General features: G+C 36.5%; 1 protein-coding gene across 1 annotated transcript in view; it reads right to left on the bottom strand.

Annotated features, from left to right (window-relative positions):
- Positions 1–8,721: 8,721 nt before the first annotated feature.
- MBTPS2 (membrane bound transcription factor peptidase, site 2) overlaps positions 8,722–25,979 on the bottom strand; it is a 39,999-nt gene continuing 22,741 nt past the window's right edge. Inside the window, exons 6-11 of the mRNA XM_049643582.1 lie at positions 25,406–25,524; positions 24,329–24,509; positions 15,360–15,454; positions 14,801–14,996; positions 12,302–12,377; positions 8,722–11,011 (exon numbers count right to left, since the gene is read on the bottom strand). Of these exons, the coding sequence (XP_049499539.1) occupies positions 10,789–11,011; positions 12,302–12,377; positions 14,801–14,996; positions 15,360–15,454; positions 24,329–24,509; positions 25,406–25,524 (890 nt within the window). The 3' untranslated portion in view covers positions 8,722–10,788. The remainder of the gene's footprint in view (positions 11,012–12,301; positions 12,378–14,800; positions 14,997–15,359; positions 15,455–24,328; positions 24,510–25,405; positions 25,525–25,979) is intronic.

The following is a 25,979-nucleotide window of genomic DNA, read 5'->3' as shown; positions in this document are numbered from 1 at the left end:
TCCTATTTTTGAGTTTGTCCTCTTCTCTTTTTCAAACCTCTACTGCCAAGATCATCAGCACTTGCCTAAATGACTAAAATAGTCTCCTAACCAATTTCATTGCCACCAGACTTGCCTCCCACCAATCTATGCTTTATCCTCAGTCAAGGTGATCCACTGAAATGCAAATCTGATTATGGCCCTCTCTTACTTGAAACTTTCAATGACTCCCCATTTGCAATTAGGCTAAAGTCCATAACATATTTCTAAGACTTGGCTTCTGATAACTTTCTTAGCTTAATCTCTTGCTACCCCATGCCTGAAACACTTAGTAGTGATTAGCATATATTTTATATTTATTGTTTTATTTTAATGTTAGTTTATTTTTGAAAGAGAGAGACAGGGACAGAGTGTGAGAGGGGGAGGAGCAGGGAGAGAGGGAGACACAGAATCTGAAGCAGGCTCCAAGCTGTGAGCTGTCAGCACAGAGCATGATGCGGGGCTCGAACTCACAAACTGTGAGATCATGACCTGAGCCGAAGTCGGACGCTTAACCGACTGAGCCACCAAGGCGTCCCTATATTTATTTATTTATTTTTAAACAAATGGTATTTTTCCTTACAAAATACAAAAAAGAAAAATTGTCTTGTTTATTGCTGTATCCCCAGAGCCCAGAATAGTGCCAAGAACACAGTAAGTGAGCAATAAATATTTCTTAAATGAATGAAAGAATATATGTATCAGTTCTAGTGACTATAGAATGGGGATAAGCAAGAAAAATGGAAACTTTCTAATTCAATAAGCATCTCTTAGAGTAGCATATTTATAAGAGTCATATTCTAAGATCTAGCAAATTTAAAAACCAACTACAGTGATCTCAGAAGAAAAACATTTTAAATGTGGAAAAAAGCACACTTGTTTAAATTTTACAAGAAACAAAATACAAATTCAGAGTATCCTCATTACCTCTTATCTTCATGATTTTAAATTATGATTAATGCAGTGTTCCAAACTTAATCATTATATAATTAAAACAGATGAAGATAAGATACTTACTTTAAAATCAGGATGTCTATTCCAAAGGTAGTTTTTTTAGCCTTTAAAGACTAATATTAAATAACCTACAGAGAGAAAATTTTAAATTTGAACATCCAAGAAGCAAAAAAGTATTTTCATTAAGAAGTTGATGAAAAAAGTATCTTTAAATAATGATATATATTAAGGATAATCTCCAGATGCTAATCTATACTGCTTAGGAATGAGAAACACAATTTCAATAAAAATAAAAACACCTTAGGGGAAAAAATGTTTTAAGGACTCTTTTCAACTAAAGTATGAGATATATTCTCAATTCCCTGTATTACTAAATTGAAAAAGTAAATAATAGTTGCATCCTATACAAATAAGAATGATTTATCAAGTGAGAGATAATTTCACTTATTGTATCTTTTCTCTCCAAAGGATATAAATTTATGTCTCTTCCTCTTGGCATGAAATATCTCTTAAGATTGCCTGGGGCACCTGGGTGGCTCAGTCGGTAAAGCATCTGACTTCAGCTCAGGCCATGATCTCATGGCTCTTGAGTTTGAGCACCACATCGGGCTCTGCATTGAGCTTGGAGCCTGCTTTGGATTCTCTCTCTCTCTCTCTCTCTCTCTCTCTCTCCCCCCCCCCCCCCCCTCTCCTGCTCGTTCTATCTCTCTAAAAAAAAAAAAAATCTCCTAAGACTAACCATCTCCTTTGAGGGGCACCTGGGTGGCTCAGTGGGTTGAGCCTCCGATTTCGGCTCAGGTCATGATCTCATGGTTTGGTTCATGGGTTCAAGCCCCACATTGGGCTTGCTGCTGTCAGCATGGAGCCCGCTTCAGATTCTCTGTCCCTCTCTGTCTCTGCCTCCTCCCGACTCGTGCTCTCTCAAAAATAAACAAAACATTAAAAAGAAAAAAATCTCCTTTGAGATGGATGACTGGCTAAACATTTGGGGATAACAAAACACAAGGTTCTATCCCTATTTGGCACCAACATCAAGACAGAGTGCATGTAAATTAAAGATGACAATGTTTGAAAAACCAAAATCATAAAACTATCATAAAATATTTGTGAATATTTATAAAATCTTTAGAAGCATTTGAAAACATTTCACCAAAGGTGGAAAACATAAGGCAAAGCTTGAGAGATCATGATATATAAAAACATAAAAATAAACATTAGCATTAGACTTAAATGAGGTTTTTTTCTTTTTTTTTTTTTAATTTTTTAATGTTTATTTATTTTTGAGAGATAGAGACAGAGCATGAGCAGGGAAGGGGCAGAGAGAGAGGCAGACAGAGTTGGAAGCAGGCTCCAGGCTCCGAGCTGTCAGCACAGAGCCCGATGTGAGGCTCGAACTCATGAACCATGAGATCATGACCTGAGCCATAGTCAGATGCTCAACTGACTAAGCTACCCAGGCACCTCTTAAATGAGGTTTTTAATCAATTAATTAATTAATTTTGAGAAAGAGAGAGCGAGCATGCAAGTAGTGGAGGAGCAGAGAGAGAGGGAGAGAGAGCACTCCAAGCAGGCTCCACACTGTCAGCGTGGAGCCTGATGCGGGGCTCAAACTCACAAACTGCGAGATCACGACCTGAGCCAAAGTCAGAAGCTTAAATGACTGAGCCACCCAGGCGTCCCATTAAATGAGGTTTTAATTTATTCACATGTAAGAAATCAAATAATAGAATGGAGCTTATGATGAAAAGCAGTAAGACAATAATCACTTCCATGAAAAATGGGCAAAAGATGGGGATAAACAAAAACAATACAATGACCAATAAATACATTTAAAAATGTTTAACCTTTTTTCTAATCAAAGAAATGCAAATTAAAATGAGATGCCATTTTCACATATCCAATTAAGAGGAAAAAATGTAAATGCAACAAGGCAGTATGTATATATAAAATGTTCACATTTGAAAGATAGTAATTTTTCCTTTAAGATTTTCTTAAGAGTTTCTAGAATTACCCAAAAAATCTTGGATATGCCAAAAGATTTAGTTATAAGGATATTCCTCACAGCTTTGTTTATAACATTGCAACATTGGAAATAATAGGGGTCGGTTAATTATGGCACATTCAGGGGTTCCTGGCTGGCTCAGTTGGTATAGCATGACTCTTTATCTCAGGGTTGTGAGTTCAAGCTCCAGGTTGGGTGTAAACCTTACTTTAAAAAAAAAAAAAAAAAAGAAAAGAGAAAATTACGGCATAGTCAATGCTGCAATATTATATATCCATTTCAATGACACTAGAATATTAATAACATTGAAAAATGCTTACATCAAGTTTAAAAAGCAGTTTACCAGTTAATGTATAATATAATCCTATTTTTTTCAATTACAAATTACTTTCATTTAACATGTTTTATATAATAAATGTGTATCTTTTTTTTTAATCTTAGAGAATGCAAGCTGGGGAGGGGCAGAGAGAGGGAGGGAGACAGAGACTCTGAAGCAGGCTCTGCACTGTCAGCATCAAGTCCAACATGGGGCTCAAACCCATGAACCGTGAAATCACGACCTAAGCCATAGTCAGATGCTCAAACGACTGAGCCACCCAGGTGCCCCTTTCTTTATTATTTTATTTTTTTAATTTTTATTAAAAAAATTTTTTTTAATGTTTTTATTTATTTTTGAGACAGAGAGAGACAGAGCATGAGCAGGGGAGGGGCAGAGAGACGGGGAGACACAGAATCTGAAGCAGGCTCCAGGCTCTGAGCTGTCAGTACAGAGCCCAATGCGGGGCTTGAACTCACAGAGCATGAGATTATGACCTGAGCTGAAGTCGGATGCTTAACCGACTGAGCCACCCAGGCGCACCCCCCCTTTCTTTTTTTAGTAAGAAAATTATTTTTCTATAAAGGCCAAGGAAATCACATTAGCTCTCTCCTGCTCCAATTCTATACTCTCCAAGCAAACTCCCGATTACCAACTTGTTTCCCCCAGGTATTTCCATAACAGAAAAGGGGGTGCCCTGTAGTAGAGACATGGACGATCTGTAAATTGCAAAGTGCTACCTCCCGTTGTAGATTTCTGGTGATACATACAGCCTAGGATAAAAGTTAGACGCCATTAAAGGATGGAAACAAATTGAAAGGGAAGAAAACAATAAATAGGAACAAAGTATTAAAGTCAGGAACCTGGAAAAGAAGCTGAGGTATGGTCAGATATGTTTGCAAAGCCTCAGAACAAATATGAGTCTGTAGTAATGAGAAGTGATAAGAAGGTGATGATCACTGCAGGAAAATACGGACAAAGGATGTAGATAAGAAAAATCTACAAAACAACACACATTAAAAAAGAAAGTTTAGCCTCTTTTCTAACTAATGCAAAACAAAATGAACATTAAAAAAACAGCTTATTCTGAAATGCAATATCCCAAACTATGCAGGGGATAGTTTTCTATTGTCTGATGTAGTCCTCAAAGTCCATTCTACCTCAAATTCTCTCATAATGGCTTGTCACAGTGCCTCCTTCTCAGTTAAGATATTGTTTGGGTAAGATCAGATTTAAATGCCTAAGTTACTATCAATGAACATACCCACAAACGCAGGTTATTTTGAATAGTTTCAGTGAGCAAAATCTTTAGCCAACATCTTAAATATGATGAGTTTTGGTTTATTTTGATTGGAGGAAGAAATACTAAAAAGGGTCAAGTCTTGGAAGACACTCTGGACAACCAGAGCTAGTCTGAAGGCAGTGGAAGCCAAGAAGGCATACCAGAAGGAGGCAGGATCGAACACCAGTATGGATGGGGATATGAGGGCAAATTTATGTCATAATTCTGCATTCTGAAAATAAGTAATGTAAGTACATAATATCTTGAGCATGCCAGGTACCATATTAAGAACTTCATGTACACTTCTTTAACAATCTTATAGAAAATACTGTTACAGCTATTTTATAAAATAGTTCATGCTATATAGGAAAGTAAACCTGGATTTCCTACCTCACACCATATATTCTAAAAATTTTTTTTAACATTTATTTATTATTGAGAGACAGAGAGACACAGAGCATGAGCAGGGGAGGGATAGAGAGAGGTAGAATCTGAAGCAGGCTCCAGGCTCTGAGCAATCAGCACAGAGCCTGACGCGGGGCTCGAACTCACAAACTGCGAGATCATGGTCTGAGCAGAAGTCAGTCACCCAACCAACTGAGCCACCCAGGTGCCCTACACTATATATTCTAGAAATCAAAGATCTCATTGTGAAAGTATAACTCTAAAGCAAATAGAAGAAATTGTATAGAATATTACTGTGACTTTGGGAAGGACAGCAGTTTTTCAGTAATACCCACAAAACACAGATAATGAATCAAAAAATTAATGTATTTGACTACATCAAACTAAAGATACTTGTTCGACAACAAAACCTTATAAATAAAATTTATAGGTGGCTGACAGACTGGGAAAAATTATTTGCAACATCTAAAATGGCCAAGAGATGATATTTAGAACATGGGTTGTTCTGTAAACAGTTAGACAGTAAATATTTTAGGATTTCTGGGTGATATGGTCTTTGTTGCAACTGCTAAACTCTGCTGTTGTAGCATGAAAGCAGCCATATACAATATAAACATGAACGAATGTGGTTGTGTTCTAAGAAAACTTTATAACATAGGTGGTAAGCAGGATTTGGCTCACAGGCTGCAGTTTGTTGACCCCCTAATCTAGAATATACAAAAAATTCTTATGGATCAGCAAGAAAAATTTAGTAAACTCAATGGAAAACTAGGCAAAAGATATCAATAAGCAATTGGCAAAATGAAAAATCTAAATGGCTAAACAAGTATATGGATGTGCAACTTTATTAATCTGAGAAATGCAAATTAAAAGGAAATGCCATTTTGCACCCAACACATTTGTGAGAACATGAAAGTCAGACAATTCAGGTGGAGGAAAGGGCATGGGGAAACATGGAATCCTCATGCCCTGCTGATGAATGTCAGTTCTAGAGAGACATTCTGCAGAGCAATCTAGAAGTGCTAAGTGAACTTAAGTATGTGTTTCCATAATCTGAATAAAGGAAAGCTCTTTGATAAAGGGCAGCAGGCACTTTCTAACAACACAAGAACATTTTCCTTATTTTGTGATTAGATACAACATAATTTTTCTCCTTTCACTACAAACAGATAAAAACACCATCATAGACTGTCACTAGTCTACAGACCAGCTATTATAAACTACTTTCTACCAATGTGTTTTAGACATGAAAAAAATCTTAATATTCTTAGCATTCTAATTATTTTGCAGTTTAGAGCTTCATGTCTTTAAGACAACTGGCTTTATGATACTGATGAATGGAGTGTAAAATTTACATAAATGTAAGATAAAGCAAGACTTCAATTTTGTAGGATAGACAGACAGTTACAGGGTTCTGCTCTTAGACCTTTCTGCGTTCTCCCTCCTCTCAGGTGTCAGGAGCATGTCAGTAGAAAACTGTGAGAAATGGTCAGTTAATAAGAAGGGACAACTATTGAATATCCATCAATCTTTAGCTAAATAAAACTATGATATAAGGATGTTTTTCTCTCTTTTCAATGGAAAACTAAATTAGACAATATAACCTGCTTGGTAATTAGAATTGCAACTTCCTTTAGCCATTTTTTTCCTACCTCCACCCTGAGTAAAATCTATTGTGGCATTAGGTTTTGAAATAGAGGCTTTCCTTTCATTGAATTCATTTGCCATAGTCTGATAAAATATACAATGGATTATTCAAATTATTATGGCCTAAACAGCAAAAGTAGCTTGCAAAAACACTGATTAAAATGGCTTATTGTCTCAAAGAAAATATATCCACATGCTTTACCTTTTTTACTTTTTTAAAGATTTTATTTTTAAGTAATCTCTGCACCCAACGTGGGGCTTGACCTTATGACCCACAACCCGAGATCAAGAGTTACATCCTCCACCGACTAAGCCAGCCAGGTACCCCTCTACATGTTTTACCTTAAAAATAATTTGTGACTCAACTCTACTTCCAGTACTGAAAACCACTTCAGAGTTCAAAAAGCTGTGAAATAAATGAAACATTTTCTTTCTTCTCAGTCTTGTATCACATGTTCATTTGCTTAAAATGTTAGATTACACTAAAGCATATGTATACTATTGTTTGAGTAGTCATTAAAAGAAAAATAGTTTACAGTGAATTGTACACATTAAACAGGTGAATTTTATGGTATTTAATTGTATCTCAAGCTGCTAAAAAAAAGTGGTTTAGATAATCAGTCATCTAGTCTTGTGGCTCTTAATTATAATAGAATGAAATCAGAGGCAAAAAGGAGTGGAATGAGGCTAGCCAATCAAGAGTTGGGCTAAATTTCCATCCTATTGTATTTGGCCTTTAAGTAATCTCGAAAGAGAACATGTGCATGTGTGTGGGGGGGCAGTTAGAGAGAGAGAGAGAGAGAGAGAGAGAGAGAGAGAGAGAGAGGAGGGAAAGAGGGAAAGGGGAGACAGAGGGAAAGAGAGAGAGAAAGGGGGTGGGAGAGCCTGGCTCTGTGGACAAGGGAGGAAGTACTAGAGCAAAAGGTCAAGATCAATCAAATGTCAGAGTTGAAATACTTTTCCACGAATTCCTAAGAAACATACACTAACTTAGAGAAGACTTCTGTCAGACACTATTGAAAGGAAACATGATAGTCCTCTTTCTTCACCCATAAACAGGCCATTTCCAAAACAATAGAGAGAGCACAGGAATCTTATTTAAAAAAGCCTTCTTGGGGTGCCTGAGTGGCTCAGTTGGTTGAGCGTCCAACTCCGGCTCAGGTCAAGATCTCACGGTTTGTGAGTTCAAGCCCCGTGTCGGGCTTTGTGCTGACAGCTCGGAGCCTGGAGCCTGCTTCAGATTCTGTCTCCTTCTCTCTCTGCCCTTCCCCACTTGTGCTCTGTCTCTCAAAAATAAATAAATGTAAAAAAAAAAAAGCCTTCTTTCTGTGGCCTGCAACAACTTTCATATACAGGTTGGTTGAGTGAAAACTGAAGGCTGCTTTTAGAATCAAGAATTTAAGAACAACAAAGATCATACTGTAATGTAAAGGGAACAATTTTGACAGAAAAGAAGTTTTTGAAAAAAGACAACACATAGATGATGGTAAAACATACAATGCTGGTACACATTTATTCTTTTATTGCTAAACATCAAATGCCAGGAACCATGGTATCTTCAAGTTAAATACTAAGAATGAATTACAGCACAGTCGAAAGATCTGTAGGAAAAAATACCTGTGCACCATTAATTAGTATGTGGATGTTCAATAAATACCATAGGACAGACTGATGACTGAGAGCCATGTATCCATGAAGCGCTTGTTTGAAATTTGCTGTTAGAATAGATGACCATGACCTATAAGGGCGATTATCAAAATGTCAAGTTTAACTGCATGTCTTTTCAAACTGAGATGAAAAAATATATACCTTCTATACAGATTATAGGGGATTAAAAAAAAAAACCTCTTGAAAATGTAAACAATGTAGAGTAGGAACACTGAAAATAAAGTTTTACTGTTGAACAACGTGACAACACAGAAAGAACATTTTCTTCAAATCCTCAAAATAATTCATTTTTCTAATCACTCTACAGAAATCAAAATGGATTGTTTTCATAAAGATGATAATATCTTTATGGGACACAAAGACCTTCCAAGTTATTTTTTATGTTAACATATATATACAGTATTCAATAATACTATTTGTAGCTTAAATAGAAACATGCTTTTCTAATCCATAAGTAACACTATTCATCATCCATTCAACCACATTTATTAAGTATTTATGATGTCTCATGCACTGTCCCAGGGATGCAAAGATGATTATGACATGGTCCTTACTCCAGAAGTGCCCACAGTCAAGCTGGACACAGATAACATTTCCTTTCTTGCATGATAAGGTCATTTCTATACAAATGCGATGGATCTGCTCAATATCCTAATAAGGGTGGTTCCCAAATCCTGACCCTAGAGAGCAACAGACCACAATGTTCAAATTCTACAAGAAAATTAGTATTTTTTTCCCCAGAAAAAGAAGTTAAGGGGTAGGATTTCCTCTATTAAGATTTTTTTCTCAGTTTCAAAAAACTGAGCTGCACATATACATGTTGATTAGTAAATTGCTTAGTTTATGTAATCAAATTAATTATACAAGTATTTCATGGCATTTCCCAGGCTCTACTACCTAAACAGGTCTGAGCTCACTCTGCTAACAGTCTTTGATCCCAAATGACTATCTACCGAAGAACACAACAAAAGCTTTTTTTTCTGGGATAAACGAATAATGTGTACGGTTTTAATAGCGGTAATAACTGATGACCTCAAGTCATTAATAACATCTTAACATACTCCATATATAATTTCTATTTAAGAAGGCAGGCAAACTTGTAATACAGTCTAAAGAGTTTCTTAAAAATGATTAAAAAGTTTTAGTGCCTGAAGAGCAACTCAATGATGGGAAAAAGGTGAACACCATGGAATATCTCACTTAGTGAAGAAGTTGGGTACATGGGTGTTAATGTTCTTGAGTGCACGAGAGAAGCACTTATTTTTCATCAAAGAATTGCATGCTCATACACTTAGAAGACCAATAGCTTCACAGTGGCCTGTTGACTTTCTGGATCTTCCAGGGCTGCATCTCCAGTGCAAAAGACCTTGAACTACTCAGGGCACTTTTGGGCTCAAGAGTCAGTTCCCAGCCTCTGGTAAGTCCACATCTGTACTCCCGTGTAGCCATTCTCACTGTACTACCAAGTCTTCCGTGGACCCATAGAGGTAGCTTAGAGGAAAGATGGAAAGCAAGGCCTGGGCATTTAATTACTTAATATAGAGAAACATGGAAGCTGCTGGTGAGGACAAACTATGGTTGAGAGCTTAAGGTAGGTGCTTCTTGAAGACAGGAACCCGGGACCTAGGCCCCAGATAACCCCAGCAGCACAAGAGAAAATGTCTACCCTGGAAGGGTTTCGAGCTTCAAAGCTTTGTAGAGAATGGTAACCAGGACTGTAGCAGATCTGTCTTGTGATCTGTTAGAAGACCAGGCTCAGTTCTGAGGTTCAACTTTAACTTCCTCAGCTCACAGGCTGCAAGTGAAAGACACTTCTTGCAGCTCGCTCTAAATGTTAAGGCTAGTGCTGCTTTATGAGGGCATGGGGACACATCAAAGAGACAATTCCTGTGGGGCAAAACATGCATCATGGTATTGTAGGCCCTACTTCCTACTTTTTTCACTTATTTGGCATCATTTGACAAAAATTTCTCCTTTCATGTCAGCAGATACTTTTATAGAATTTTATTAACTGCAATCAGACCTCAGTTGTCAGAGTACAAAATAATACACCATTAAATCTTAAAATTCTTTTCAAACAAGACAAAGGACAAGAGATACAGGCCAAGAAAATGCTCACCCTTCCACTTGGCCAGATTCTGGTCTTCTTCAAATCTGGATTCATGATGTTTTTTCAAAAAGTTTGCCCCAATTAATTCCACCTAATTCTGTTCTCCTTTACACTACTGCAACATGATCCGGAGTTGCACAAAATGGTTTAACATGAATTTTCACTTGTTTAGCAATTGTTCCACAAGCATCTGAAATTTGTTAAGTTCAATCTTTAGAATCAGAATGTAGTCAGAGACTATGCCTTTCATTTCTTCTGTTTATCCTCCATCCCAGAGTTTGGATATTCTGATACACGAGGAGCTTAAAGTTGTTAGTTAAAATGTAATTTTAAGGAAACACTTTATATTTCATACCAAGGATCATTCTGCCAGATGAATGCAAATATTACCGTGCTGTAACCATCCAGAGTCCCAGGGTCACATTGGCAGCCAAAAGTATACTGCCACCAAGCAAGATGAAAAATCCTATCAGATCTTTGACATCATTGTCTCCAATCACTGAGGTAAGGGTGGCATCTAGGAAAGAGTTTAAAATCCACTGACCATCCAAAGCAAAGCAGGGCACTGCATTAACAATAGCCAGAGCTCCTGAGAGGGAAATCAGGTACCTGGGTAAAATCAGTTAAGGATCTGACTGTGAGGTCTGAGAAGAAACCACATTTCTGGTAGTCAGAAGAGAATGTTTTACTAGGGCTGGATTTGAGATTATAGCTGCTTTCTTTAAATCTCTGCCCACAAGTATAGGACATTCCTTCTTAGATCTCTACCATTTAAAATACATTATTCATATTATTTCAAAGCTCAAAAATCTTGGCTAGAAAGATAAAGGCCAACCATTTGTAAACTAAGACAATCTATAACAAACTCCAAGGAAGATTGAGTCTTTGTAATACTTTAATGACACAACAAGAGAAAGGAGTGTGGAAGCAATTAGCAATAAGGGAAAAATTACTTTTTGATCCCTACAAAGTATTACCTTATCTTAGGGAACATAAGGATTTTGGCCCCTTCAACTCTATTTTACTATTATCTATAACTAGTGTACACTATAAGTAGTAAAAATATTAACTGTAACACAAATATAACTGTATTTTACTGCCATCTAAAAGCTTATATATGTCATAAATCTCTGAGACAAAGCTGCAATCTACAAGGTACTATCTTGATTGTACATATTTTTTACTAACTGTTCATTTGTTTTCCCTTTCATGTTTTCGCAAATTATTGAGGAAGGAAATGAAAATGATTTAAAAGTGACAAAAATATGTATTGTGCACCTGAAACTGATATAATATCATACGTTTACTATACTGGAATTTAAAAAAATCCATTTTTAGTAATAAAATCTAGAGGGTAAAAAAGAAAAAACAATGACAAAAATAAAGAACCCTTCCAAAGTGTGCAAATTCTTCATAATAACAAATTTAAAAAAATGTCAAGTTTTATATTCCAACATAATATGCTAAAGAACACGTGAGATTTTGTCCTCTGAATTGCTATTTTAGTAGTGGAAACCAGTTTGATCTCCCTTATGCATTCTTCCACTTAGTCCAAGGTAACAGGTTCACAAGGGGCAGAGTATATCACCTCACTGGCATTTTGAGCTTTCATTCTTTATAAACTTACTAAAAGGTCTTAGATCTGTAAATTCAACTCTCAAATTACATTCTGGGTTCCCTCCCTTCCATATCTTAACTTTTCTCCTTCCCTGAGCAATCTCTTTCCTCTGACTTCTTCCTTCCTATATACAATCTGATCTTTTTCAACTTTAAAGTCTCTTTTTCAGTTGTTAGCAATCAATGGACACTTGTAAGGTCTATGCATGCTCTATTCAAGGTAAGCCTAATCACATTCCAAGGAACACCTTTTAAAAACATTCTTTACACCAGAAAGGATACTTGACAAATGTCTCCACAACCACAGGCAGATCTATGCTTAGAAAGTTGAAGCGTGGGATAAAACTGGTGATGCTCACTGAAAAAGAAAAACAAGGAATAATGAATATTGTTCATATAGAGAAGCAACAGCATTATAAATTTTTCCATGTGGTCAACAATTGGGCTAGTCATTAAACTGGTTGAGAAAGCTCTTCCCAAACATAAGCAGGCAGCCTATATGCCCCACATATAAAAACAATTATTCTAGAACATCTAATAAATATAGTGGAATACAGAAATTCATGTCTCAGTATGTACTTATATTTGGAGGTAAGAATAATATAAAACTGACTATATACCAAGCATGACTACCAAATAAAGAGACTGACTTAAAAACTATGGCAGAATTTATGAAGAGTCCTTATCCTTCAAAGAGGCATAACCTGAAAATCACATTTACTCTAACTATTATGCCACTTAACTTCTTTCTGGTCTTGGTTTTCTCTTACTAAATCATTACTAAAACAAGGATTATGACTAGGGGAAATTTTTGGTCTCTTCCACTCTGTGCATTCCGTAATCCTGTTTTTGCTCAAAACATTTACAAACTTCTCTGTAATTAGGTAGAACATATAGTACATATTTCTGAATTACATAGTACATAGTTCTGAATTATTCTAAAAGGGAACTTCCTTTCCATTTGTTGAGGATATATTTAATATTTGCATTCTAGGGATGCCTGGGTGGCTCAGTCGGTTGAGCGTCTGACTTCGGCTCAGGTCATGATCTCACGGCACATGGGTTTGAGCCCCAAGTCGGGCTCTGTGCTGACAGCTCAGAGCCTGGAACCTGCTTCCGATTCTATGTCCCCTCTCTAACTGCCCCTACCCTGCTCCTACTCTGTCTCTCTCTCTCAAAAAGAAATAAAACATTAAAAAAATTAATATTTGCATTCTAGAGTCACTTAGTGACTTGCATTCTAGAGTCTTATTTATCATAAATAAGAAGAATGATAAATAAGAAGAATGACCCAGGTTACAGGCTATGACTATGAAACAATGAGACAGCCTTTTAAAGAGTAATATAAAACTCCCATGTCCATCAACTGATGAATGAATAAAGAGAATGTGATATGTCCATTAAACAGAATATTATTTTGCCATAAAAAGGAATGACCTACTGAGACATGCTACAACATGGACGAACCTTGGAGACATTACGCTAAGTGAAAGAAGTCAGTCACAAAATATCCTACTTATATGAAATGTGCAGACTAGGCAAACTTATAGAAACAGAAAGTAGATTAGTCGTTGCCAAGGACTGGGGGTGGGGAGAAATGAGAAGTGACTGATAGTGAATACACGGTTTCTTTTTGGGGTGATGAAGATATTCTAGAATTAGATTGTGGTAATGGTTGCACAACTCTGAACATATTAAAAAACCTTCAATTGTATGCTTTAAAAGGCTCAAATACATGGCATGTGAATTATATTTCCACAAAACCATTATAAAAAAAGGAACTTAAAAAAAATCTTGTACAACAAAATTAGACTATATGATCTTCAGCAATATGAAGAAGCTATCTATTTAGTCCCAATAATGTAGCCACTGTTAAAACAATTATGCCAGCCCAGTTCTGAAAATTATATTCAAGGGCACCTGGGTACCTCAGTCAGTTAAGCATATGACTTTGGCTCAGGTCATGATCTCATGGTTCATGAGTTTGAGCCCCACATTGGGATCTGCACTGACAGCACGGAGCCTGCTTTGGATCCTCTGTCTCCTTCTCTCTCTGCCCCTCTCCAGCTTGCATGTGTACTTTCTCTCTCTTTCTCTCTCTCTCTCTCTCTCCCTCTCTCTCACTCTCTCTCAAAAATAAATAAACATTAGGGCACCTGGGAGGCTCAGGTGGTTGGGCATCCTACTCTTTATCATGGCTACAGTCATGATCTCATGGTTTGTGAGTTTGGGCCCCATGTGGGGCTCTATACTGACAATGGGAAGCCTGCTTGGGATTCTCTGTCTCCCTCTCTCTCTGCCTCCCCCCCCCCCCAACTCGCTCTCTCTCAAAAATAAAAAATAAACATAAAAAAACATGAAAATTATATTAACATAAAATTCATGTGTTATACATAAATGATAGTCTTACCACTATAACTCCTGGCATTCTCTGGGGTATGTTGCTCTTGCCACTGTTTTGGGAACTTGGGTAGGTTTAATAAACTCTCAGAGAACATCTGAGAGATCATCTATGTGACTTGGACATAAATGGTAGTGAAGAAAATATCTCACTCTCCATAGGCAGACATGGGATTCAGTTACACCTTGTTTCATAAAATTCAGATTATTTTCCTAATGCCTAAATTTCATACAATACTGAAGAACAAGTTAAGAAGACTTTAAAAAGTAGTCAAATTTATAATAAATAAAATTAATGCAAGGATTTGTACTGAGTTTCTACCATGAAGAATATATGACATCTTAATGATTTTCTGAGGGTCTTCCATAATAAGTACCCACCTGTGTAATGAAGATGCAGTGGATGGCCTACATACAACATATCAATTTGAGGAGGATGTTTCACTTTTATTAAGCGAGTATGAGTTTCCAAAGAAGGTATTATACAGAAACTGGAACTTGAACTTTTTTTACAGTCTTTATTGGTTCTACAAACTTGTGTGGCTTCAACTGCTTTCCGGGCGGGTAGGCATGTATGCTATGAGTAAAATATTAATTAGTCAATACCCAAAATAATTTACTAACAAGAAAAACAGCAAGTTCCAGTGCTCAGTATCTTTCATGTTACAGAGCATATTAGGAACAAAGTTCATTTAAAAGAAATGCCATTTATGTGCACCTACTATAAATTAGATTCAAGTATTCTACTTCGGCCAAATAAGATATTATACCTATAAATTTTTAAAGATTCTCAGATGAAATGTGGCAAGTGAAATATAGAAATTTTAATAAAACGATATGAAACAAAAGGGAAAAGTGTTCATAGATTACATTTTAGTTCTATATGCTTATTTTATAAAAATTATATCAGACAAGCAAGATTGCTTCAGGGACAACTCACCAAACGCTTATTAAAGTTATTTCTGTAGGAAAAGCACACATCTGTGAGGCTGTGATTGTTACAACATTCAGTCGAACCATCTAGCCGTTTGTATGCTAAAGAGAAATAGTGAATTAGAATCTGTTATATAGAAATACATTTGTAATGAAAATTTTGCTTTCAACACAAAAAGAGTAAGTAAAATGCATGTGAACTTGGAAACAATTGTATGATTCCTAGTTCAGTCTGACAGGCTACTCACTGCAGTGATTTTATGTTACAAAAAGAGACACGATATTACAAAAAGACTTGTCCAGTTTGAAATCAAGAAGCAGCACTTACCATAGATTTATGTCTTCCTATAAACTTACCTATTAATAAAGCTAGAGTTCCAGGGTCTCAGTAGGTTTTGCAGTAACTCCAGCTAGTCAAGCACAAATATTTAATGAGCCACTATTAGCTGTCCTAATGCTACTGATCCAGTATTACTAAAGTTCCTGCAATGCGGTGTTAGCAGAGTGGGCAAGAGGATGCCTTAAAGACTCTCATCCCTAAAGACATCCCCATTAGATCAAATATCTATCCTGCCTCCTTGCTTACCTTACGGCTTTCCTCATAAAATCAGGGCAGCCCAATCTGACCCCAGAGATGTGCACATATTTGCCTGCATACCAATAATCCAGTTACCACTGTTGGAAGACAATGCAAACAGGGTAACTGTTTATTCTCATTATTCATTTATTTTTCAAAGGTTTTTGGTGTACTCCCTCACTTGCATCTGGGGCAGAATAAGAAAACTAAATCACTTATACAGGTGGAATAAAAATGATTCCATGTGTTTATTTTGGAAGGTTTCCTGCACTCAGCATATCAAACTTGTAAAGCATAAACTGATGTGTAGCAGGGACCAATTAAACTTAGAATCTTATATGTATGCTACCATAGATGTGCTAAGGAAGACAGATTGAAGAGCAAAGTTACCAGAGAACTACCAAAAAAAGTACATTTTCTAGTACCACAAAAAGCTTTTCTATTACAATTGTGTCTTCAAGAGCACTGGCAGGAAAATGTTAGTTGATATGCAATATGATTGTACAAGGATTTTGTATTTTAGTCATCGGTCGTTGTTTGGTTTTCAAACAGTTTTTTTTTTTAAACTAGGTTATTTGAGGGAGACATCTTGTATTGGTTAGAGTGGATCCCCCCCAGCCACTGTGGCTCTCTCTCCTTGGTCTACATAAAATGAAGAACAAAACAGGTGAAACAAACTAACTGATAAATCAGTTTCTCTTCTGCATTGCTTGGCTGTGTGGGCAGTTTTGTTTTCTTTTTTCTTTCTCTGTTGTTTTCTTATAATTGAATAGGTATTTAAATTTTAAATGAGGATTTGTATTTGAAATATGAAGGCAAACTGTGAGTAGCAAATGGTACAGATAAACCTGTGCCTGTAATCAATAATCCGTCACCCTTAAGAGTAAAGTATAAAGTACAAAGTTGTTTAGGATTTTTTTTTTTTTTTTTTTTTTTTTACCAATCCAGGCTACAGTTTCAGGGTTGTCTCTGATCAGTTGCCAAGTCCTACCAATTTTTACCTCCTCATTATTTTTCTCCTATATATTTGCATTTGAGTGCAGGCTCTAACTTCTCACCTGACCCATTTGAAGAATCCTAAGAAGTCTTGTTTGCTTACCACCTATTAGCATACGCAAGCCTTTCCTACATACCAAATGCTTCAGATTCATCTTCCTGAGTAAAACTATGAGAATGTAACTCCTCTGATCAAAACTTTCCAAGGACTGCACTACTCCCAAATAACGTCTAAATTCCATAGCCTAAAACTGAAAGATTGCTGCTTTTTTTCTCATCTTATCTCATACTATCATCTTGGTGAACCAAATTACTAGCAGTTCCCTAACTGCTTTCTAGGTTCTGGTGCCAAGGTTTATTTCCATTTTGGCCTCCTGAAATTAGACTCACTGTTGAGGCCCAACTCAAGGGGTGATGCTATGAAACCTGCTCTCATCTTCTCAGTGAAGACTGACCACCACCAACTCCCACAATTCCCACCGATTCCTGTCATTACCTACAATTAACCTTGTACTGCAATTAACCTTGTACTGTAATAACGTGGGCATGGTCTGCTTTTTTTTTTAATTTAAATGCCAGTTAGTTAACATATAGTATAATATTAGTTTTAGGTATACAATATCATGATTCAACACTTCTATGCATCACCTGGTGCTCATCACAGGTACACTCCTTAATCCCTATCAAATGCTCTGTTTCTTTGACTGGACTGTGAGCTCCTTGAGAAAAAAGTTTCTCAATCTTACATAAGGTATATAACTCAGTATACATTGAATACATATATGATATTCTGTGCCACTTTCCTTTGTATTAGAAATCTAGAAAATTTACATCTGATACTTGATCACTAACTTTTCTTGGAGGAATATATACAATACAGAATTTAAAGTCAAGAATTTGATATCACTATTGATGCAGCATGTACGGAAACACAAATGCCGAAACAGGCCAAGCAGGTTTCAAATAAATGAAGTAGATAGTGTGTGGGGAAAAAAATAGGGAGTAGAGGGACTGCGATGAATTAGAAAATGTATACCCTGCTTTATGGGATTAGCAGCCAGGCACTCAACTTGGGGGCCTGATTCCACGGACTGTTGATTTTATTACAAGAGAAATCTGAAATCTGGACTTTCATGTGAAACCTCTTCAATTTTAAATATTGGCATCTAATTAATATAAAAAAATACCACATAAGCCAGACCAAATACATTTGCCAAGGCTGGATTTGGTCTCTGGGCTACCACCAATTTGCAACCTTTATGTTATGGCTTCTTCCTATGATGATTACTCTAACTAAAACATAAATCCATGGCTGTGGCCATCCTCACAAGTGTAAATATCTCCTGACAAACAGAATTTTCCAATAAAGAGTTACATATTTTGTGGCTATTTGAGAGGTAAATTTGATATTTCTCTGTTTATCAATTAAAAAAAAAGTTCTACGTTTAAAAAAACTTTATTTTAGAATATTTTCTACTGGGTCACATTAAAGGACAAGTTGCTAAGCCAATTTCTGTAACTCGATTCTTAACCTATAAATGGGGATGCCACAGACAATTCTCATATTAGTGTATGTACTTTTTTACTAAGCATGACAGGCCAATCCAATTCTACTTTCGAAGAAGCACTCAAGATTGCATTGAAAGGTCCCAGAGGCATTTGTAGGTTGAATTTAACTCTGAAAGATTAGACTTCTCCCTTAAATCTTAGTCTGGGAGACAATTAGGTAATTCAAGAACAGATCAGTTTCATTCTACCATAGGGAGAACCTACATATTCTGAATGAACCCTAAGATGGGTCCTAAGATAGTTGTAGAAATAGTTTAGCCTCCAAAGCATAGTCTAGAACAGAGGTTAATTTTTTAAAAGTAATCTCTGCACCCAATGTGGGGTTTGAACTTACAACCCTGAGATCAAGAGTCACATGCTCCAGTTGAGCCAGCCAGGCGTCCACCAGAGGTTAATTTCATTTTTTTATTTACTTAAAAAATGTTTATTTATTTTGAGAGAGCGAGAGAGGGAGAGAGTGCGCATGTGCACATGAGCAGGGGAGGGGCAGAGAGAGAGAGAAAGAGAGAGAATCCCAAGCAGGCACTGTGCTGTCAGTGCAGAGCCTGACATGGGCCTCAATCTAAGGAATCACAAGATCATGACCTGAGCTAAAATCAAGAGTCAGACGTCTAATGAGCCACTGAGGTGCCCTGAGGTTAGTTTTAGAAAAAGACTGGAACCTTTTTCAATGTATAGTTCACAGTCCCCACTACCTTCTCTATTACTAAAATGAGCTGAATAATTTTCTTATCCTAGCTTATTAAATATATAAATGTAGTTAGAGCTCCAACACAGGGAGGCAAGCCTATTTATTTATTCTTTAAAAAAATTTTTTTTTAATATTTTTAAGAGACAGAGAGAGACAGAACACAAGTTGGGGAGGGGCAGATAGAGAGGGAGACAGAATCAGAAGCAGGCTCCAGGCTCCAAGCTGCCAGCACAGAGCCCGACGCAGGGCTTGAACTCACTAACCACGAGATCATGACCTGAGCCAAAGTCTGATGCTAAACCAACTGAGCCACCCAGGCACCCCTCCTCTTTATTTGTTCTTAGTTCTATAGAATTTATACCAGCATCACCTAATAAGTAGTTAAAAAAAATTATAAACACACACACATATACACACATTCTCTCTTCAATTTAGGATAGCAAAAAACCTCTGGATCATAACTTGATGTTCACAATGAAAAAACAAGATACTTTTCCCAGTAGAAAAGATTAGGCATAAAAACAATCTGAGTACTCAAAATACATGGAAAGGATTCCTGGAAGTTTTCTTTTATTATCTTAAACTAGGTGGGAAAGGGTCTCTTCTCACTTCAGTTATAGATACATATGTATAGATACATAAGACAGGAATACAATATTCCTGTTGCCAGGCAGTTACAGGGATATACCCACGCCTCCTCTGAATAGGAATATAGGCTGTTCAATGGGGATGGCTGAGTCTGAGCTCAAAGCTTCTTTTTAGGGAGCAGTTGCTTTTAGTTTTCAATCTCATGCTCCTGGAAACCTAGTTCAAATGCTGGACTTGTTGAGTACAGTCTTTCTTATTCGAGATAATGCTTTCAGGAAAGAAAAAAGGAATTTAGCTTTATGTGTATATGAAATGAAGGATTCCTCTCATACTAAAGAAAGAGGATGCAAGCTACTTGTTAGGAAAATAGTCCCAAATAAAGAGCCAGACTAGTTCTTTTCTGTAACTTTCAATTCCACTCAAATCACAAAGTGGCATATGGACACCCAGCAATTGTAAAAGTAGAGGCTTGACTATGAATGGGGGTAAAGTTTTGTTTTCTGTTCTGACCCAGAATGAGATCAGAGATCTATTTCAGGTGCAATGGGCTCCAATTCCTGACCCAGTGTCCTTTTTTGGGGCTTCCTGGAAAGGCCATTCAATCTCCAAGGAGTGTATGGGACAAGCTCCTTAGGCTGGCCCCATGTACTAGGGGAAGAGGTGGAATTTAATCAGCCTTACCTCTGTCAGTGACATTTGTAGTTTAGTTAGTTAATGTTTAAAAATCAAAAAGGAAAGGATTAACAGAAGAAAAGCAGGTCTAAACAATTTCATATCATAGATTAACGACATTTTTTTCTAATTTGACAGAAATTGCTCAGAGCCTGAAGCCTGCTTCGGATTCTGTGTCTCCCCCCTCTCTGTCCCCCCCAACTCACACTCTGTCTCTATCTCTCAAAAAATAAAATAAAACGTTAAAAAATCTAATTTGACAAAAATCTACTTGTTAATATTTTGAGGAGAACATCCAGTCTGCTTAATTATATCTTAAACAACTTAATAATACACCTATGAGAGGTAAGTGGCCAGAAACAATTGGTTGGGACAGCTTACATGCACTTCCAGGGTCAGATCTTTTTTCCAAGGTGGCTTTATTGTTTTTGCAGTGGTGTAAATTTCTAGAATTTTAATTATGTATACTAAAGTCCACTCCAAAATGAACATGAATCACTTTTGGATTATTGCCCACTTTGTATTACCATATTTAATTGTATCTTTTCCCTCTCTTTATAACTAAGGATAAAAAAATGTACCTAGATACATATAAAATACTATTAATCCATAGCTTTCTTTTCTTAAAAAAATTTATTTATTGATTTGGAGAGAGAGAGAAGAGAGAGAGAGAGAGAGGGAGGGAGGGCAGAGAGAGAGGGAGAATCTCAAATAGGCTCCATGCTTTCAGTGCAGAGCCTGATGTGGGGCTTGATCCCACAAACAGTGAGATCATGACATGAGCCGAAATGAAGAGTCAGACACTTAACCGACTGAGCCATCCAGGCACCATAATCCATAGTTTTCTTTAAAATATCTACAGCCTCAGTGGTCAAGTCTGCCATTAAAATTAATTTAGTATGTATATTAATTTAATTTAAATTTACAGTCATTAAGATTCCTATAAACTGGCTAAATGTATTCACTCCATCTAAAAACGGTTAAATAGAGGTACAGGTTTATCAGACATAGTCAACAGTCATCATGTAAAATCAACATGTATCCTAATACAGTCACTCCTAAGGAGATGAAATAGATATTGAAGAATTACTCTGGGATTGATTTTTTTTATTAAGTAGAAAGAGTAATATCTGCTTTATGTTTTAACACAAATACCTCCCAAATACATAACAGTGAAATACTCAAAAAGTTGACAACGAAAGAGTTTCAGAAGGGCACCGGGGTGGCTCAGTTGGTTAAAGATCTGACTTCGGCTCAGGTCATGATCTCGTGCTTTGTGGGTTTGAGCCCTGTGTTGGGCTCTTTGCTGACAGCTTGGAGCCTAGAGCCTGGTTTGGATTCTGTGTCTCCCTCTCTCTCTGCCCCTCCCCCTATTTGCACTCTGTCTCGCTCTCTCAAAAATAATAAATGTTAAAAAAAAAAAAAGGAAAGAAAAGAGTTTCAGAGTATTTCCAGGAAAATTTTCATTTTCATTTTGTATGCCAGGAAAGGGGCAAAACCTTAAACATTTGAAATGCAGATGTCCTAAATAAAACAATAAAACAATTCTACTAGAGAGAACTTTGATTACTGGGTCAGTTTCGCTTTTGTAATTCAATACATATTACACCAAATTTAGAGAAATTGGAGGAAAATGATAAAGGACCTAAGAAGTATGAAATAATGGATCATTTCTCTCAGAGAAGAACACATTACAGGTCATATACCAACCTTCCATCATCTGAAATGTTTGGGAAGATGCTAAGTGGCTCTTGAGAATAGTAAAAATGTATAAATATTTGAACCTTAAAGAATCAGGTTAGCCCACTGAACAATGTTAACATTACCACAAGGGAGAAGACTAGACATTGGGTGCCTCTTGACATGATGCAATAGGAAGTAGTGAGCGCCACCTATGAAGTATTTTCACCCCCTCAAAAAGTGGATCCTGAATTTAATCAAGTGTCTACACCTAATGACCATCTATAGAAAATCTGGAGGCTATCTGAACATGTTAGTGACATGATAAGCATAATACAGAGCCAGGCAAATCCAGAATATGGGCAGTTCAACAAAACAAGTGACAGTTTCTTAAATGAGATCTCAAAAAAAAAAAAAACCTAAAAAAGAAAAAAACACCAGGGGGAATTGTTCCAAGCTCAAAGACACTTAAAAGACATACCATCCAACTTAAATCAACTATTAAAAAAAACAGGTAAGGGGGCGCTTCAGTGGCTCAGTCAGTTAAGGATCCAACTCTTGATTTCAGCTCAGGTCATGGTCTCATGGTTTGCGAATTCGAGCCCCACGTTGGGCTCTGTGCTGATAGAGCAGAGCCTGCTTGGGATTCTTCTCTCCTCACTCTCTGCCTCTCCCCTGTCTCTCAAAATAAATAAATAAATAAATAAATAAATAAATAAATAAATAAATAAATATTTTTTTTAAATTAAAAAAAAAATAGAGAAAAGTGAATACTGACTAGATATTAGGAATTAGTGCTAATTTTGTTAGGTGTGAATAACAGTACTGTGGTCATGTTTAAAAAGTCATCATGTACTAAAGACATGCTAAAGTTCATGGATGAAATGATATGATGCCTGAGATGTGCTTAAAAATACTCCCCTCAAAAGTGGGATAATTAGATTAAAAAGTTGGAAAAATGTTGATAATTACGGAAGCTGGGAGAATGATGTATAAGGTTCCATTTATACTACTTTTCTTTTCTTTCCTAAGTTTTACTTAAGTAATCTCTACATCCAGCGTGGGCTCGAACTCACAACCCCGAGATCAAGAGTAGCATGCTCCTCCGACCGAGTCAGCCAGGCACCCCTCTACTATTTTCTTGACTTTTATGTATGTTTGAGAAGTTTTTACAGTAATAAACGTTCTTAAAAATGGGTAATATATGAAAGATTATATTTGAAAAAAATTTTAAATCAATTCTTATTACTCTGCCACTGTTGTACATAGTACTTCAGTGAAGTTATTCCTGATTATTTATCATATTTCCTAACCCCAGTAGATGTGGACAAGCATTCCAGGGCATTTCTTGACCTAAAGATATAATCTGTGAATATAATTTGTGTTTTTAAACACTCCAAATAATCTGGGCCCCATGATTTTATATAAAGAGTTGGGAGGCTGATTTTTCAGAGCTGAAAGAACTCTAAATTTGGGAGCATCTGAGAATAAACTTGCTTCACCTTGTCGCTTGCTACACAGAACAACAGATCTGACTTCAGAGGATATTTTCAGATACCAACATGAATTCCTCTGGATGCCTGCCACATAAAATAACTCTACCCCAAATAGCTTTGGATATGACACCATCCATATAGCATGGGAGCATTTAATTACTGGAATTTAGTTAATTGGTTACGGTTGAGCTTGAATGCTGACTTAACACAAGTTCTTCTAAATGTGGAAAGAATTAGATACTAGAGTCTTGAAAGTCAACTATGATATTATGAAATTAGACATTGAACAATATATAAATATTAGCATCCAACTTACCAAGATACTAGTTTGTGCCTATTATTACTTTACTGATTTATTTAAAAAAATTAGAACAAAATAAATCTATAGACATGGGCTAAGAATTGGTGAATGGCCAAGTACTGCTGCCTGAAGCATATTATTATTAATGTTATTATTATTTAAAAATATTATTAAAATATTATTATTTATTTTGGGAGAGAGAGTAAGCGAGAGAGAGCGAGAGTGGGGCAGAGAGAGAGGGAGAGAGAGGATCCCAAGAGGGCTCTGTGCTGACAGCCCGATGAGGAGCTTGAACTCATAAACTGTGAGACCATAACCTGAAGTGAAATCAAGAGTTGGACACTTAACCGACTGAGCCACCCAGGCGCCCCTGAAACATGATATTATACTGAAGAAATATACACACCTCTAACTGGGAAGCTTAACTGCTGTAAAGTTGATGCACTAATACAGTAACCAATTTGGGGCTCATAGGCGATGGTATCTAGACATTCATTCCAATCTTGTACATTAGTAACAGGACAATCCTGTAGATGGGTGACAAGGTCTCCCACAAAAAGGCCTCTGGGTCCAATGGCAGGTGAGTCCTTGGGAAGAGGGTACAACCAAATCAGATAATATATGAAGACAAGCTATGATTTATCTGACCAATTAAAGACTCTGATTTAATTAAATAGAATATTTTGGCTAATGCAGAAAATAATCCATCTTTGAATCCAAGATGTACAGTCCTAGAACATTAACAAAATCAACCTAACAATTATAGTTACTTTTCCTACTTCTCTAATTGAATTTTTCACAACTGAAGAAACCCCACCTGCCAACTATGAAGATTAAAATGATAAAGTTTTTCCCAACCTGCTAATTAAAATTTTTTGTGAAAGTAGTCACCAGAATGCCTTCATTATCTTATATATCCTTGGTGGATAAAATTGTAAGACAAGTCCTTATCTAAACACAGTCCCAAATATACAGACAATACCACAGCACAATGAATATGTGAGTCAGTTGTTCACAAAGGTAATTTTCCTTTTCTGAAAGCCTGAACAGAAGACTTGATGCCACTGCAGTAATTATTGTTTAAGGGAGTGAAATACAGAGTTGAAGACAGTTACTTAACTCCCATGAAATGTTCCAGCTGGCTAGCCTAGGTTTCAATCTTCTTACTTAGGAGTAAGGACATTTGTCTCAAAAGCACAGTTATAAAAATAAACAGTAAAGGTAAATGATGCATTTTATCAACAAAGTACAGGTAGAAAACCTTGATACTATCTTTGTAACTCAGAACAGAAACAAATTTAAGTATTTTTAAAAAGCCAATCCACAAAACTTTCTGTTCAATTTAAAAGGATGACAGCAATTTCTTCAGGAAAAACTGAGCATTCTGTATATGAGAACTTGAATAAAAGTTCCTTACATCATAAAATGCTGTGTTACATCACAATCTGGTAAAAGGATGCCCCAAATAATCCTCATTATTTACCTCAGCAACTTCAGTGATGAGCACCCCAACTCCAGTGTAGTAAAATGGCAAGAGAATTACAGGGAGAAGCACGAGAGCTAAAATACCTAGGAGTGCAAGGACGAAATTATGCCAGATACCTGAAAAGAGAAAAAAAAAAAAAAAGGAGTCAGCTCAACCAAGGGCAGGAATGATCTAGGTATCTGGACTTCATAACACCTGGGGATTCTGATAAGTTACTGAAGTAACCAGAAGAAGCCGCGAAGCAGACAGATCTACTTACTAGTACAGCAGACAGATGTTCAGTTAGAGGCCCCTTCCATTTCAGATAGTGAAATGTAAAATGAGCATGTTTATACCACATTAAGAAGACGACATACTAATATGACTTAACACTAAGAGAATCTATATTCTAATATACATATAAAACATAAATTGAATTTCTACTCACTTTATCCTCTTTTCAGAAAACATATACATTATTAATCAAAACATACTTCTGATCTTTGAAAAAAATTTCAGAGCTATTCAAATAAAAGTTAAGACTAAATAAAAAACATTCTTGCTGAGCTGGGTTATGGACGAATGGGTAAAG

The sequence above is a fragment of the Panthera uncia genome, chromosome X (assembly GCF_023721935.1).
Source record: "Panthera uncia isolate 11264 chromosome X, Puncia_PCG_1.0, whole genome shotgun sequence".
Lineage (NCBI taxonomy): Eukaryota > Metazoa > Chordata > Mammalia > Carnivora > Felidae > Panthera > Panthera uncia.
This window is presented reverse-complemented; position numbering and strand designations above follow the sequence as displayed.